The sequence below is a fragment of the Buceros rhinoceros genome, unplaced genomic scaffold (assembly GCF_000710305.1).
Source record: "Buceros rhinoceros silvestris isolate BGI_N320 unplaced genomic scaffold, ASM71030v1 scaffold1451, whole genome shotgun sequence".
Classification (NCBI taxonomy): Eukaryota; Metazoa; Chordata; class Aves; order Bucerotiformes; family Bucerotidae; genus Buceros; species Buceros rhinoceros.
The window spans coordinates 1,454-18,964 of record NW_010394615.1 but is presented as its reverse complement, the minus strand read 5'-3'; the positions used below and the strand labels follow the sequence as shown (position 1 = coordinate 18,964).

Below are 17,511 nucleotides of genomic sequence, written 5' to 3'. Positions count from 1 at the left end.
CCCAGCCCAGGTGGCGGGGAGCCACAGGCTCCCTTCGACTGGTCTGGCCTGGGCATCGTGCGCTGATGGTGTGCTCTCTTCGTGTGTCTCTTCTATGCCCTCAGCTCCTGCTAACAACCGGAGGGCTTCCTCTGCCCTCTCTCACTGCTGTTGCCTTGCATGGAACCACAGAAAAACCATGAGGTTTTTGTTGTTTTTTTTTTTTAACCAGGAACTTCTAAGTGATGTTCATAAGTACGTGGTGAGGGAATACATCACACAGGTCATCAAAACGAGGCGGAAAATGAATGGGGAGACACGGCAGCAAGTGAGTGAAAAGATGAACCGGGAAGCCAGAATCCTTAATAATATGCTCATTGATCAGGTATGTGTGTTCCCTCTTGGCTATTCCCTATTCTGCCCTATTCCCAGAAATGCAATAACCCCACTTGGCTTCCCAGGAACCGAGGTGTCAGGGTCTTGAGAAGGGCAAGCCTCAAGAAATGTAAAGTGCTTAAAAGAGAGCAAGCAAGGTGGTTGCTGCAGGTTCGTGGTCTGGGATTCCAGACGGCTACTCTGCAGGAGTGGCATGTGCGCACTCAGCTGGCAGCTCTCCGATTGCAGAGCCTGGTGTTTTAACACACACCCAGGCACACGGGCGCTTTCTGTGAGGTGGTTCCTGTGCTGTAGGACCACATTCATCCCGCACCTGTTCCCCTGGGCCATGGGATCCCCGACCTTGGAACAGCTCATGGAGATGAGTACATTGAGAAAGCCCATCCAGGCATACAGTCTGCATGCAGGAGGGTGATGGGGACAAAATTGTGGCTGTTTGCATGTTTTGTGGCTAGGCAACAACAGTCTGGGATCTTTTGGGAAGCCAAAGTTGAATTAATTGGATTTTGCAGAAAGTCAGGTGTCCAGAAAGGCAGATCTCTCTCAGACATGTGGCACACAAAACTATTAGGCAGCAGAAGGTGAAGTCTCTGGCACTCACTGACATGCTAGAACACAGCCGCAAGACCCTGCTCAGGGTGGAGCGGCACCCTGGCTCGCTGGAGTGCTCATGAGCATCAGAGAGGCAGTCAGGCCTCAGCAGAGCTCCCAGAGGTGCCTGGCCATTGCCACTCAGTGCTGCCTCCACCAGGACCCTTCTGCCCACTCCCACCTCCCCACCCCCTGGCAGTGTGCTGCCCACCCAAGGGCAGGCTGTCCTGCCTGCAGCAGTACTGTCTTACACCAGTAAAAGCTGTCACGCTTTGCACTGCAGGTAAAAAGGCATTTTACAGGCGCTATGCTCCCCCTTGATGTCTCATATGCCTCCTCATTCGCAGGGCTCTAACTCTGACTGGCTCCTTCCCGCCATACACCACATTGCCAATATCATCAGAGAAAACAAAAAAGACAAGATCAAGGACCACGTCAAAGAGCTGTGTCAGGATTATCCAGATATCAGGTACCTGAAACAGCAACACCAGAACTGCTGGGCTCCATCCCAAGCAGTGCCAGCCTGCCCTTGCCTTGGCCAAGCTCTTCAGCTTCTCTTCTCTGCCGGTAGCCACACATTAGCGATGAAGGTGCCAGCAACAGGGGGAATCCCACCTTATTTCTATTTCCTCATGGCTGTGTCCTTTCTCTACTTGCCTTGTCTGCAGGATCTGATAATGCACACAAGTTACCTCACAAGTCTGTTCATTTTATAATGGGATGGGATGGGATGGGATGGGATGGGATGGGATGGGATGGGATGGGATAGCATAGCATGGCATAGCATAGCATAGAACAGAATAATTTCAGTTGGAAAAGGCCTACAATGATCACCTAGTCCAACTGCCTGACCTCTTCAGGGCTGACCAAGTTAAAGCATGGTGTTAAGAGCATTGTCCAAATGCCTCCTAAACACTCACAGGCTTGGGGCATGGACACCACCTCTCTAGGAAGCCTGTTTCAGTGTTTGACTACTCTCTGGGTAAACAAAATCTTCCTAACCTCAAGTCTGAACCTCCCCTGGCACAGCTGTGAACCTTTCCCACGTGTCCTGTCACTGAATACTGTTTTACTGCTCCAAATGCCTTTCAGTGCACTACCAGTACCAGTCCAGTTTGCCAATTTGCAGGCTCCAGCTTTGGAAGAACTAGTTTGTCTCCTGTTTCCAAGCTCAGATTTCAAAGTGCAGCAGACATTAACACACTTCAGCAGCAGTTTCTGAAAGGGCCTCATCACAACTACTAAATTTTGGAAAAATTACAAATTCTTCCTTTTGTACTTTCCATTTGTTGTTCCAAAGCAGCATCTGCAAAATTTAAGGCTGCTGGAAAAGTAAACAAACAAAGTGACTAGCTCTGTGCATGGCTATGCAGCTGCATGCCAAAACTTATCTCCTCTTCTACTGCTCTTCCACCAGCTATTGAGAAGGAATATCAGTGGTAAAGCCTGCAAAAAATTCTATCCATCAGAGTCATTTCAGAAAAAAAACAAAGGCTTTTGCACTGGTTTACAGTGTTTCTGCTGGATAACATTTATACAATTAAAATAAGCTGTAAATTAAATAAATGCTCAGAAGCATTTATTAGTGGACCCTCAAATATTCAGAAAAAAAGTGCCATTATATGTATTTTCCTTTTCCCAAAACTGAGGCTCAAAATTTTTCACACTTATATTTAACTTGAGTGGGTCAAATATGCTTCAGGGTTATCTGTGTGGGGAAATTCAAGACATGGACTTGAAAAACGATATTTGTTCCTTAGTACTTTCCAAGGTGAACACACCTATCCTACCAAAAAAAAAAAAAAAAGGGCCTTAATCCCAGTGGCCAGCCTAAGCTGACGAAGGAGGCAGTGCCTGTTCTGGGAAGGATGGGGGTGGTAAATGATGGCTAGTCAGGCTTAGCTATTTGAAAACAATCTTCCAGGCAGAAAAGCCATTTATATGTTGGTGATTTGTGCTACTTTTTCATCACTATCCTTGGACCAAAGCCAGCTTGCCCTCTTGGTTGATCTATTTTCTGGCTTTCCATTATTGAGTAATATTACTTTTAACAATGAAGTTTGGAAAACGAGGCGGCACCTGCTGGATCCGCATTGCTTCCTGTTCAGGTCTCTGTTAATTCTTCCTCTGAACTGTTGGAAACTTTGCCGAGTTTATATATATTGAGATTACTGGAACAGGGAATGTTTCCAGGTTGCCTTTCCTAGCTCTAATCTAATTAGTTCCTGTCAGGTCCTAAATATTAGCACTTCCATTACTCAACTCAAAATAATCATTAAATAAAAGGTCTGCAGCCTCTCAGGAAAACTTGCAAAAGACATCACGTGTGTCTGGGGATGGAGAAGGAAACTCCCTGAAGCAGCAGGGTGTCCCACCAGCGCAGGGTGGTAGGAGGTGATGCCCTGGCCTGGCACCTCAGGAGGCCACAGAGCTGCATCCTGGTGGCTCCTCCAGTGTGGTGAGGGGACATTTTCTGGCACTTTGCAATGGCCTTCCTTCATCTCCAGCATGTTGTTGGTTGCTTACCTCGCCAAGACTGAGCAAGGTCTTGTTTGGTTTCTGCAGGAAGGAGCACATCCTGGCGGTGCTTGCGCTCCGGGGCCTGGGGCGCACCAGGAGAGCAGCAATTTTTCAGCAAGGTTACCACGCACAGGAGAGCCCCGACAGTGTGGAGAGCCCCATGCTCTTTGCTGAAATTGATGCCCCGATGATCATCAGCTGCTTCTAACACAGAAACAAAACAGCAGTCAGCATCCTCCCTCCTCCTATGCTACCTCTACCACATGATCCAAAATCTGCTACCCCACCTTGCTCTTCTGCAAACACAACTTTTCGGCTGCTGGGAAAAGGAGTAGTTTTCTGACTTGCTACCCTTAGTTCAGAAACTGAAGGCAACAAACATGCCAAGACACTGAAAGGATCTCCCGGGCAGCAGCTCCAGCCCAGGCACTCTGTCTGCCCTGTGTTCAACACAGCTTTTATTGCTAGAAGGCTGCTCTGTTGTGTGGTCCAAGACTGAGTCTCTTTTCAGAGAACAGGAGCAAACCAAAAGTCCGCTCAGAGCTGTATTAAGGCTTGGACTGCATGTTGCATAATTATACAGCAGCAGAGCAAGGCCCTCCTTCATAATGAGTGTCCCAAAGCAGAGCGGCAGAGCTTGGGCAGGGATGTGGTAAAGCACCCAAGACTTATTTCCTCCCCTGTGAGCTAGCTGGCTAAGCTGGCATAACACAGGGCTGGTGACATTGTGACCTGATGACACAAACCACTCCCAGCCTGGGGAGGAAAACCTTAGAGGCTAACCAAATCCTGCAGCTGGGGCATACAGCACATGGATCACTCTGCATTCCAGGATGGACCCTGTGACATTTCTGGTATTTCAGCAGATTTTCCTCACTGGTGGGGTGCCTGGAAAAACTCCTGTTAGACCAAAGGCCTGTTAACGCCATCACAGGCTCTCTGCATGGGAGGACACATCTGGATTAGAAATGCCGTGTGGAGGGAGGGTCCGAGTCCTCCCTGCCACAAGGAAAAGGGCCATGATGCCCATTGTCTTCTATGTTCAAATGTATTTTAACAAATCTGGCACAATCTGACCGAAGTATAAAACCTAATGTGAGGTGGACAGGCATATTGCTACAAAGCGGATTCTCATCTGGTGTAAACCAGCATTACCCATTGCTGGGCATGGAAGAGCATCAGTAAAACCCCGTGAGGGATCCAAACTATTACATCCAGCATATAAAAGTGACATCCAGCAGCCTAGGGCTGCACAAATCTGGGTTTATTTAATCCAATCTATTCTTTAGGATGTCCTCCACAGGACTCTGTACAGAGACAAGTTTATGATCTATCAATTAATGTGATAAATGTGGGCATGGCATTGCCTTGAACTAATTTGTCTGCTGCAGAGCTCAGAGCATTGGTAGTGAGTGTCTTTCATTTCCTTCGCTCCAGTTTGCACCAGTATAAATTTCAGCTCAGATGAGCAGCAGGTGTTGGTGACAGGGCAAGGGAGATGTTCTGAGGGGTGAGAAATACAGAGCACACCTTTAATTCACAATGATCATATGAAAATTTTTCTAAGGTAGACTTGCTACCTCCACAGTCAACATGAGGAGTTTTTCTAAAGATGGCTTTGAAATACCAGGTATAAATTGAGAGTTGGAGCCAGGAAAACCTGGGAGGAATTTTCTGTTCTACACTATTCTTCAACAGAGCTCATGGCAGTTCCTGCAAATCCTTGGTTTGGTGATTCTCTGTATTTGCTGTGGAGAAGTAAAATATCATCTGCATCTCCCCTTAGGTGTGCAGAGCTCAGGAGCACTTTGGAGCTCCCCTTCCCTGACCTGGGGACATGGTACAAGCAGGGATCCCTGGATTACACTCCGCATGGGTGTGTGAGCTACGTCCCCCATCTCAGCAGAAGGAAAGGGCATTGGCACCGAGAGATTTACTGCCAAAAGCCTTGACTAAGTGGGGAAGATAAAAAGGATCTTTCAACTTTTGCATCAGTCTGAGGCATCAAAGGCTGAATTGTCAGAGGAGTGCAGGATCTGAGTGGCTAAAGCCTTGGCAGGAGTATTTGCATGTCAGAACGATCCCTCTCCCCTCTGCTACACATCTCTGATCCAAGCACCTCACACAAGGCATCTGCAACACAGAAATTTTCCCAAGTGCATCAAACGTGTACTGGGTTCTCAATCTTATTATTTTACCGGCAGACTCTCCACAAAGCAGCTGCCTTTCCTCAGGCTCCAGCCTGGCTGTGGGATTAGATAAAGCACTTGGCTTCTGTTTTCCAATAAAAGCAAGTTGCTACCCTGAAGTCATGGAGGAAAGCTGGGCATGATGACTGCCTTTTGTCACAGCCTCTCCTGGGACGCTCGGATCCGGCCGCCTGGCATCCTGTGAGCTAGTGGCAGGAGCACAGCCTGCTTCCTCCGGGACCTGCTGCTCTGCTGCTGCCTGATCTTGAGCAAACCAGTTTAAGGTTAACACCATTAAGGAGAGACTATGCTCAGGCCCGATCGTGCCTCAATAGCCAGGCAAGTGGAGAGGAAGCTCCAGGGTGGGTGGGGAGCAGGGGTCCCCCCCTCCCCAGGCAGGAGGATGCTTGGTCTGGGCTGCAAGAGGAGATCCTGGGAACATCTGAGCACGGAGACAAGAAGGGTTGTGCTCTCTGAAATGACTGCCACTGTCCAGCTGTCTGCTGTGAAACACCCGGTGGTCATTAGGATAGTATTTCACATTCCAATAAAGGAGAAGAAAGGCCTCCCAGGGCTCTTATTGTGGAATATGTTGCTTTTGTAGGAAAGCAGCAAGGAGCTCACTTATTATCCTGTTAACTCCCTCTGTATGTTTTTTCCCTGTGGTTTCCACAATCAGCCCTGTTCCTACCCCAGCACACAGTTAGATGTGCCACTGGGAGACACTGACCACTTTCACCCTGAGGGGCCCAAGCTCCCAAATGCAGATACATCCTCTGGGAATAAGGCTTTCTCAAAAGTATCCAGCTGCATTGAAGAGCCAAAATCTCTCCAGATTGAGCTTCTCAAGGGTGAATGCTGCACTTTGGAGGGGGGTCTGGCACAGCTCACAGCACTGTGAGCTGTCACAGTGGTGACTTTTGTTTGGTTTTTTTTTCTTCAGAGGTCTCTGCTGTTTCACAATACTGTTTGGTTTTGGTTTGGGGTGAAAAACAGTATTTTCAGTACTCTCTGTCCAAGGGAACAGTGTCTGCAACCAGTGTGGCCCATGGGCTGGGGTTTGCCATCTGAGACTGACATTCAGGTGACACTGTTCCAGCAATCTTGATTGCTGAAATTATCCTATTCTGGAAGGAAGCTATGGAAAACAGGCTCACTCCGAGCAAGAAAGGAATAATACCAAGACATTGCAGTGAAAGCACAGGAGGCTGTCCCTGAGCTGAAGATCCTAATCAATCAGTGAAAATATTCCAGAAAACGCCTTTTAGTGCAGCAGCACTGTAATGTACCACCCTGCCATGTGGTATCTTTCAGCAAAGAGCTCTCAGTTGAGTTAAAATATTAAAGATATTCATTGACAAGTAGATTGCTGTGTTACATCTGCTTATGTGTCAGGCAAGGGGCCTGAAACGACCCAGTGAACATGGATGGAAAGAAAACTGGTGCCAGGACGTTATCATCTCAGAGGTGGCTGAAAAGCAAAGCCGTATTAGTTTCAGGCTTAACTACTTCGCTAATTTTATATCACAATTCTCCAAAGTAATGGTGTCCAGCAAACCTGCATCTTCTGTATTTTGTGTGTTTTTCCATGAAATCTTGTTGTGGGTGGATTTACTGCCCCAAAGCCAGTTCATTCTCAGGGCACTGGGCTAGAATACGGGAGTGCTCTGCCCAGCATCCGTGTGCACTTCCACCCCCTAAGGACATTTTTATGTAAAAAAAAAGATGACATAACATAAGCACTGGGATTGGCCCACCTCTCCCGTAAAACCAATGCAAGCCAGATTGCTGGAGCACTTATTGGACATGGCGTATTTAAACTATTTACTGTTACAATAGTAAGACAGTATTGGCAAAAGGCAAAGACTGATCCAAAGTAATATGTAGCAAAAGTGGATTTAGATTAACTTTTAAAGAACTACAAGAACTTCCTCTGGTGCAGCAGGCAAGTAACTATTTCCCTGAGGACACCGAGAAAATGTGAACTTTGCCTCCCTGTATTCATCCCTCTCACCCACAGCACTGCAAATAGCCTCTAATACTCTTCCAATCTAGTGCTCTCCATGCATGGTTGTAAATTCAAATTATCCCAGAAAAGTAGAAACACATAAAGCAGAGAAAACTCCAGGAAAAGGCTGTTAGGAGTTTTTTTGCCATCTTGATACTACATAAGCAAGATTCTTGAAATGCCCATGTAAGGTTTTCTCTGTTAGCTGCACAGAAATTATACCACTTGCTAAATGAGGCAGAAAAAGTGAACAGCAGGTCAAAGATGAGCACCTAAGTCCTCAGATGTCCGACCAGGCATAGTTCATGTTTGGCCGTGAATGAAGCTGTGCCTGGCAGCACAAGTAGCTCCATAGTCCGAGCTCTGAAACGAGCATAGGGCTGGGCAGCTGCCATGGGCTTTGTTAGGGGATGCAGGATCATGCCTCAGTTCCCAGAACGGTGGGGTCTGGTGAGACAGAACTGCTTTGCTGTGAAGAGTGTGAGACAAGTACAGAAAAAGCCAATCAAGCCAGAAGGCAGAAATGCGCGGTTGCCAAGTCATTCCCCAGCTGCACTCCATCCCCAGAAAAGGGCTGGCAAACTGCAGCTGGGAGAAAGGTGCTGATGATCAGAAGAAAGCCCAGAAAACAGCAATGATCTCACAAACTGCATCCACAGAAACAGAGAGGTTTGCTTAACATTTTTCAGTGCAGTGCACTTTTTTCTGTCTAGGGACTAAAGAAGTACTTCCAGGGAAGGCACAGAGCACAGACACAACAATTGTCTTCAAGTCAGTTACAAAAATGCCGTAAAAGGGAAGGAATTAGCTCCTCTCCATTTTCTGTGAGGATCTGGCAGAGAGAAACAAGCTGCTGCTACAGTAAGTAGATGCAAGTTAGATACAGCAAAACCACTGCTAGTGCTGATGGGGCTGAAGCGCTGAGACCAGTGTGGTGCTTGTACCATCAGCAGCATTTAGCAGCAGGCCAGGCATATACCTGCAAGAGATGTGCTGGCACAGCTGGTCCTGCTCTGCAATGGGGACAGACGTGCTGACTCCCTTTCAGCAGTTCTGCGTGAGCACACACCCACAGGAGTGTGTTGGTGACCCGAGCCACCAGGCCGATAGCACATGGTGGCACTGATGCTGTGGTTCTCTAGGGCTTTAGTGATGCAAGAGACCGTAGGGCCATAACCAGTGCCGGGGGTTGTACTTTCAAATGCTGACCTACAAGGAGGAACTGCATCCTCAGTGGCCCACAAAGCCAACAGCAAGAACAAGACTAGGGAGTTTCTCTTGCTTTCAAGAGCACGTACGCAACTGTGCTTTCTGCTGATGATCATCGTGAGTAATTCCAGGACTGATATTAAACAAAATCAAAATAGTCATAAAAGTCTGGCATCCTGAACAAGGCACAAAATGCTGGGGGTGATTCCTGAGTGAGGGAGCTCACAACTTTACAGTTCTTTTTCAAAAACTCAGGAAAGAATATTTTCTGAAAGAACTGTGCTGTGAACAGAATAGAAGCTCATTGAGTAATTAATCACCAGGGATTAATTAGTAAGAGCAAGGCCAAAAAAGATGATGTCACTTACACACGTAGACCGTCATCTTCCCCTCACAATTCCAGTTAGAGTACAAGAGTGCATTACACAATGTTTTCATTCTGAAAGCCCTTTAAACGAATGGCCCCGAGCCCTCCGAAGCACTAGCAAAAGGTCACAGTGCTTCTTTCCTCAGTGATCCCAAGGCTGAATCCACCCTGCGTGTGTTCTTGTTAAGCAGCCAATAGCCACCTTTCCAAACAAAGACCGTTCCCTGGGATGACGTGTGTACTCTCTTCAAGGGGACCCGTGGAGAAAAATCACGACCCGAAGGGCCAGGCTTGATTTGCCCATGGTAAGAAGTTCTCCCAGCAAGCTCAGGGAGGAGCCGTTATTTGGAAACATAATTGCTCGTGGCTGTTGAAGGATGAACAAGACACCACGGTGGTTCAGACCTTCCTCTGAATCTCATAAACTGGGTTCTAGTGACACGGGCAGAGGGAAAAAGGGAAGACAGTGGGGTGCAGGAAGTGCTGAGAAATAGTTTTGTGCTGCTCATCCCATACATCCCCTGCCCCTGCCCTAGCCTGTAGCCCGGCCTCTGCCTGGCTCTGCCCTGCAGAGAAAGGAGATCCCCACACAGCCCTGGTCCTGCATCCCTACCTATCTCAGGAGTGCAGCTGACCCTAAGAGTGGACATGCAGCCTTGTGACATCACATGTGAAATGCCCCTCTACAACTCTGTTTTATCTGGAAAAAAAACTCTTCTTTTCCTTTTTTGTTAACTGTACGACTTTCGCTCATTTCTTCACCACCAAACAGTACCAAGCCAAATTCAGCCCCGGCACAAGAGAAAAATAGATCCACGAGGTTATACCAAGTTGTGATCTAAATTTCAACCTATTTATTCCATGCAAGACAATATGCTACCCTTGAGAGGATCCTGTGCTTGCAGTACTGGCCAGGATCTCGGAGCAGCTGCAGCACCCTCCCGGGATGGGCATGCACTTGGCATGATGGCACTCAGTGTTGTGGCAAAGGCTACACGTGCCATGGCAAGAGAGCCCCTCCCAGGAGCCCGTGGTGGAGCCCTCCGTACATGAGACATTTCGGTGCTGCCCACAGGAAGGGAACTGAACCTGAACACACCATCTCCTCCACTTTTGGCCTCAACCCCCAGGTCTGGGATTTCTCATTTCCATCAAAATGATTTTGCAAATGAATAAACACAGAAACAGCTCAAGGTTGTGTCTTCTGGGCGAATTAATTAAAAAAATCCCGAGGATTTTTTTGGCTTGCATCAGGGCAGGAATACTTGAATGGATGCCTAGTTTTGCTCTATTAAATGTCTGTTATAAGCAGGAGAAAATCTTGAGTTAACAAAAGTGCCTACAGACAGGCAGCAAACCTCACAGCAACACTGTTCCATTTCCCAGAGTTATTCATAATCCACTGCAAACAACAACCGTCATGCCTCCACAATCAGTTAACATTTGGCCTTGGTGTGTGTATTGAGATGCCATTGTTCCAGTTATGACATGCAAAATGAATTGCATTGCTGCTGTTACAGCTCTGTTTCTGGGAAAATGCTTGCATGGGGTGTGCCGAACAGAATCCTTAAAGGAATATTATTTTCCACAGTTAAAAAAAAAGAAAACAAAACTTTAATACTATATATAACAGCCCTTTCAACGTCTTGTAAGTGAAGTTGCTTCTTTCTGATGCAGGCAAATCGAAGTCTGAAGGTGTTAAAAGTGCACACAAGGGGCTTACCTTTAAATATTGCATCCAAAAAATTGCCTTTATGCAGGCATTGCAATATTGCTTTTCATACCCATCACTCATTCTTACTTTAGAGCTTTTCCTCTGTTCTATGAAGGGGCTGTAAGTAAGTAAGTGAGGCTGCGCTACTGGGACACTCCCAGGAGAGCAAATATGTACAAAGCACCTTAGCCAGCCCAGCACTGCAGCTCTGCCAGGGCAGGGGGAGGCAACGAAAAAGGTTATCGTCCTGAAGAGCCAGCAGGATTCCTCAGATGTTTGTTAAGGAAAGAGGAACATTTGACGCAAGGTCAGTGGGAATTTTGGTCCTCAGGAGATCTGTAAATCTCCTTCAGGAATATGCCACTATGTATGAAGAGATGAAGAGCCTCTCCCCACTGCCAGTAAATTTGATAGCAAAACTGTGTCGATTTCAACATGCAGGATAAGCAATTTGTTCCTTATTGAGTCAGAGGGTTTGAAACACAGACTGTTGAGTCCTCATGGCCACTTGGATTTCCCCGTGAAACTTCCCTATGTGCCACTGACCAAGCCTGAATTTGCTTGGACACCTGAGGATAATCCAGCAGGAGAGTCCAAGAACAGCAATGGGCAAGCCTTGAGGACCTGAAGGAAGTTCCAAACAGAAGAACTTTGTCGTTTCCCATGTGTTTTCCCCCCAGTACTTTCCACCGTGCGGTGATGGGGAGTTCACGAACAGCTTTTCCTGCTGGGCAAAAAGAGATGCCCCAAGGCGATGAGTCCTGGGGCAGAGAAGGTGCCTGGGCTGGGGGAAAACAACTGCAGTGAACAGACATCCTGATTAGTCTCACCAGGTCTAAACATGATGCTGCCACCATCATGAGGACCAGCTGGGATCTGGTCCCATCCCGCGACCTTTGGGATCAGTGTTTCATTCCCTGATCTAAAATTAGGGCTCTCGCACCCTGCACACAAGCTGTATGCCAGCCCGAACATAACCAACGGCGTTTGGGGAGGACCCACAAGCTGAGCACTAGCAGCATGCCCTGGCCCCGGCATTTAAATATGGAAGGAAATATTTCTCCTGCATTCGTGGGAAGCAGGTATTCGAGCAGCTTCGCTGACATGGCTGAAGCAGCTCTGGCTGCTGCGGGGCAGTTTCGGCAGTGCCAGGGTTCAGCTGGAAGCTGGCAAGGCTTGTTTTGCAGCATCTGTTGAGGATCACTTGACTTACAGGGAGCCCAGCACAAGTGTGAGTCTCGAGCTTGGTTTTGTGTTCGAGACCTGATGCTGCAGAGCTGGCACGTCAGATGGGCACCCCCATATATAGCTATGCTATCACATCTGGGAGCACCAAGACACATCGCAGGGAGGGCAGATGTCCAATACTGCCCAGAATCTGGCTGCTTGCACCATTTCTTCTAGCTTAACTGGTGAAACAGTTCTTATTTGCCTTCCCTCAGCCCCTGGCTGTGCTGACCTCTGAGGGCATCCAAATCAAAAGTGGCCCCATCTTAGTGAACCTTTTTTAATGCAGAAGAACCACAAGAAAAACAGCACACATTTTGCAAGCGCACACACACACACACACACACACACATCTAGTTTTACAGAGAGCTGGTCCTTGTGTGTTTGTGTTGCCTCCCCCAAGGGCATTAGGAAGCTGTAAACAGAGAAGCTGTGTTATATAAAGAAGCAAGAGTTAGCTGGGGAAAATAAAGGGCTGCGGGGCAGCAAGTGCTAGAGTACCTTAAAAACAGGGTGATAAAAACAACAGTGCTTCTCTGCCAGAGGATCGCTGAGGCTTCTCCAAAGCAGCAGTGTTTCCCAAAACATCTGTGGTACAGGCAGGTGTGACCCACCCCAATTGCCCGAGCCCAGAGCTCCTGCAGATTTGTTCCAAGCGCCTCGTTCAGCTTCACCCCAGACCCAAGCCCAGTGCTGTGACCCCACAACACGACCTCCATCTCCCAACAGGAGCAGGATGCCAGGAAGTGTGAGTTCCAACTCTTTCAGGACGATGACTAAATGACTGGACTTCTACAAACACAAAAGGCATTTCCAGTTTCCTTCAAGTGTAAAGGAAAGAGCTACACCCTTTCCTTAGCACCTGCTGCTCCTTCCCAAGTTACCATGTGGCAGATGTTGAAGCTGCCCATCAGTCTGTAAGCAGCTCCAAACACAGGGACAATATCACTACCTCCATTTTGTGGGGGAAGGAGATTCGTCCCAGGCTATAAAGACACTTGTCCAAAGGTCCAGAGATAGCAAACTGGGAATGTCCTGCTGTCTCCTGCCCACTGTGAATATGTCAAGGACAGCTGGACTGAGCCAGAAACCTCCAACAGGGACCACTCCTCCAGTCTCCACACCAGGTGTAGAGTGGCAAAGCAACCTCAAAAATGCACACCTCCCTCGCACAGATATCGGGGCAGGGTGACAGAGCAGCCTCAGAGACAGATGCCTCCTCCACCAGAAATATCATGGTGAAGGTGTCATCAGCCTCAGCTATGGACCACTCCTCAAGTAGAAACAGCAGGGTGGGGATACAGACCATGTTCGCATGCAAGCTCCTCTTTTGACAAAGATTTAGGACGCAGACATGTAGGATTTTTGGTACCATTAGAAACCAAAACCAGGTTTAGTATGTTTAGTTTGGTTCAGATGTGGCTGGAGAGGTCAAAACTATCACCATATGAAGTTTGTACCGGTGGTAGTAAAGTTCTCAAAAGGAGTTCACACTTCTGAAGCTACCAATCACAACTTTGCTATGGGTCAAATTTCTAACACCAACTGCCCCCAAGTGGACCTAGGCAAAAATATGCATATTCACCATTGGAGAGGAAGAGAACTGTGAGAGAAGGATGAAGATACACTGCTGCAGTGGCTGTTGCTGCTGGACATGGTTGGGGAAGGTCGTCCTGCTTGGCTGTCATATTTAGATCCAGCCAATCCTGAGCAGATCAATCTCCTCAGCACAAGGGTAGGCTTTTGCCTGCAGCAACAGGATCCATGTTGGAAAGGGCAAAGGATTTTGCAGGAGGATGGAAATTTTTTAGATCTGAGAACGCCAGTTTGGGTGAGTTCTTCAATACTTAAAAAATATTCCATACTGTTTGGCATTAAGGTGTTGAGTTTAGGTGTTGCTTTTGACCAGTAAGATATTGCTAGAACAGGACAACTTGACTGAGCTATCAGACATGAGAGGAGTCTGCTCCTCACCTACCGCAAAACATAACCTGCACAAAGAGTTCTTCAGACAAGGCCATGAGTAGGCTTCAGAGACAGCAGAAATCAGTCCCTTGGTGTGTTTCTGTGACCATTTTGAAAGCCAAGGGATGTCGTACTTAAAACCATATGACTTAACACATGTCTACAGACAAAGAATTCATTGCAAATGCATAATTTTCAAGAGTTGTGAGGCACAAATGGAAACAAAATTGGGCCAGGGAAGTAGTTCATGAAATAAGAGGAAAAGTGAGATTTTATATCCTGACATCTCACAGGAGGTATCTCAGACCGGCTAGAAACAACAGTCCTGTCAGCCTCAAAGGCTTCAGACTTGTGTCCCAGGAGGTAACCTCCACTAACCCATTGAAGCTGGGCGCTGGGGCATCTAGAAGAACTCCAGTTAGCTGCAACCTAGTTAGTTCTCCATTCATAGATGCATAGAGAAACTGAAAGAGGAAGCAAAAATTCATGCTAGTGATTTTGGATATTGTCTGGGAGGAGCTCTGGGTCCTCTGTCTTTGCTCACCACTACTTCCTCAGGTCTTACATGAAGCAGTAATAGCCTGTCACAGGAAATTTTCCTGCAATGGTTGGTACGGTGTGACACAATCTGCACAATGAACTTGGGTGCCCCCATCTCCCATTTCCCATGCTCTGTTCCTGCCACTCACAACAACCCTGTTCCTATGGTATAAGGCAAATATTTGGGCATATCATCACAGTTCGTCTGGTCGCTGATGGAGACAAAGAGCTCTCATTTTCATTACTTGCAGTCAGCGTGAATACTGGAGAGGAAGACAATCAGAAGTAACATATTTTGGTGAGCACATCATCCAAGCAATCCTTTTATGACTTGAGTGGTCTGAGTTAAATGCACAACAGTCTTGAGAGCTGGATCTATCTCCTCTAGACCTCCCACCAGCTACCAGCTGCTTTGCCTCAGCTGCTGAGCAGTGACAGTGCCTTTTGAGCCAGCAAGTTCCTCCACAGCTTACTGACCTGCCGTGTCCCTCCACTTAGAGAAGAGGAGCTGGAGCCCCTTGTGACCTAGCTACCATTGCTCTGGCCTGCAAATCAGAGTCAGTCTTCACTATTAAAACTTTCAGCCCTTTTGCTGACCCCAAAGTTTATAAACTTCTGGAGAGAGTCAAATAAATGTGGCTGGTGTGACCTCTTGACCTTTTACTCCACAGTTTAATAAGTGGCATTCCTCAGGGGTCAGTGTTGGGACCAGTGTTGTTTGTCATCTTTGTTGGTGACATGGACAGGAGGATTGAGTGCACCTTCAGCAAGTTTGCCGATGACGCCAAGTTGTGTGGTGTGATCAAAGTGTTCAAGGGACCTGGACAAGATGGATAAGTGGGCCTGTGCAAATCTCATGAAGTTCATCAAGGCCAAGCACAAGGTCCTGCACCTGGGTCAGGGCAATCCCAAGCATAAATACAGGCTAGCTGATGAGTAGACTGAGAGCAGCCTTGCGGAGAAGGACTTGAGAGTATTGGCAGATGAAAAACTGAATATGAGCCAGCAATGTGCACTCACAGCTCAAAAAGCCAATCGGGTCCTGGAGTGCATCAAGACAAATGTGGCCAACACGCCAAGGGAGATGATTCTGTCCATCTACTCTGCTCTCACGAGACCCTGCCTGGAGTATTCTGTTCAGCTCTGAGGCACCCAGAGTAAGAAAGACATGGACCTGCTTAAGCAGGCCCAGAGTAGGGCAACAAAGATGATCAGGGAGCTGGAGCACCTCCCCTGTGAGGATGGGCTGAGAGAGTTGTCGTTGTTCAGCCTGGAGAAGAGAGGGCTCTGAGGAGATCTTATGGCAGCCTTCCAGTACTTAAAGAGGGACTACAGAAAAGATGGGGAGGGACTCTATGTGTCCTTTAGTGACAGGATAAGGGGCAAGCTTTCTACACTGAAAGAGAGTAGGTTTAGATTAGATATTAGAAAGACATTCTTTACTGTGAGAGTGGTGAGAAACTGGAACAGGTTTCCCAGAGAAGTTGTGGAAGCCCCATCCTGGAAGTGCACAAGGCCAGGCTGGATGAGGCTTTGAGCAATCTGGTCTAGTTGAAGTTGTCCCTGCCCATGGCAGGGAGGCCTGGAGAAGAGAGGGCTCTGAGGAGATCTTATGGCAGCCTTCCAGTACTTAAAGAGGGACTACAGAAAAGATGGGGAGGGACTCTATGTGTCCTTTAGTGACAGGATAAGGGGCAAGCTTTCTACACTGAAAGAGAGTAGGTTTAGATTAGATATTAGAAAGACATTCTTTACTGTGAGAGTGGTGAGAAACTGGAACAGGTTTCCCAGAGAAGTTGTGGAAGCCCCATCCTGGAAGTGCACAAGGCCAGGCTGGATGAGGCTTTGAGCAATCTGGTCTAGTTGAAGTTGTCCCTGCCCATGGCAGGGAGTTGAAACTTAATGATCTTTAAGGTCCCTTCCAATCCGAAACGTTCTATGAGTCTATGGACCCATAGTCTACTCTGTTACTCCTGTTTGCATGTCCCACTTCTATCAAAATATCCCACAGTGAGCAGAAATAAAAGAGTTATTTCCGTGCACAGGAACAGTGAAGCAACCACTTACAAGTAGCTCGGGGCAGAGTAGATGCAGTCCCCATCACATGCTCCTTCATGTGCCTCCCCCGGCACTTCAAGGAACTCAGACACGTTGGTGGCATCCTACCTCATCCCCCTTCCTGAGCTGCTGCACACCCCATCCCCCATCGCACATGAAAGGCTGCTAGACGTCACCGGGCCCTGGTTCTCTAGTCCTAGCCCACTGAGAGCATTTTCTGACTCTCTCAAGCTCCACTTCAGGCAGCTCTACTTAGGCTTGTGTTTTCCACCAGCTCCAGGAGATAGTCCCCAAATCCCCAGCAGCAGATGATCAGGTGGTGCCTGCTCACCTAGAGGCCTGTTGCCAGCCACCTGTACCTAGACCTGCTGCTTTTCTATCAGTGAAACATGGGCAGATGGAATTACTTAAGAAAAATAAGTTCAGTTCATGGAAAATCCCACAGGAAAACTAATAGTTCCCCTGTCTGGTAATAAAGGTGATTAAAACAAGCTTGAACAAAAATCTCATAAACCGTTAGTGGAATAAACACATTAAAACAATGAATTCCAGGAAGAAAACCTTTACCCTTATAAAAATCTGCTTCTTGACACACATTTAGCTGGCAAGGAAGCACAACAGCTCTTCAGCTTGTTAAAAGAGGAAACGAAAACTTCCCTTAAAAAATTATCTCCTTCTCAACACCTCTTGTTTATAGTCTATTCATTTTTACAGGGAAGACAAATCTTTCATTGTCTAGTGCAAAGGA

The 17,511-nt window shown here is 47.4% G+C and overlaps 1 protein-coding gene across 1 annotated transcript in view; it reads left to right on the top strand.

The window, feature by feature from the left end:
* EXOC3L4 (exocyst complex component 3-like 4) overlaps positions 1-3,694 on the top strand; it is a 21,323-nt gene extending 17,629 nt beyond the window's left edge. The window contains exons 9-11 of the mRNA XM_010145260.1: positions 212-364; positions 1,314-1,435; positions 3,532-3,694. Of these exons, the coding sequence (XP_010143562.1) occupies positions 212-364; positions 1,314-1,435; positions 3,532-3,694 (438 nt within the window). The remainder of the gene's footprint in view (positions 1-211; positions 365-1,313; positions 1,436-3,531) is intronic.
* Positions 3,695-17,511: the final 13,817 nt, after the last annotated feature.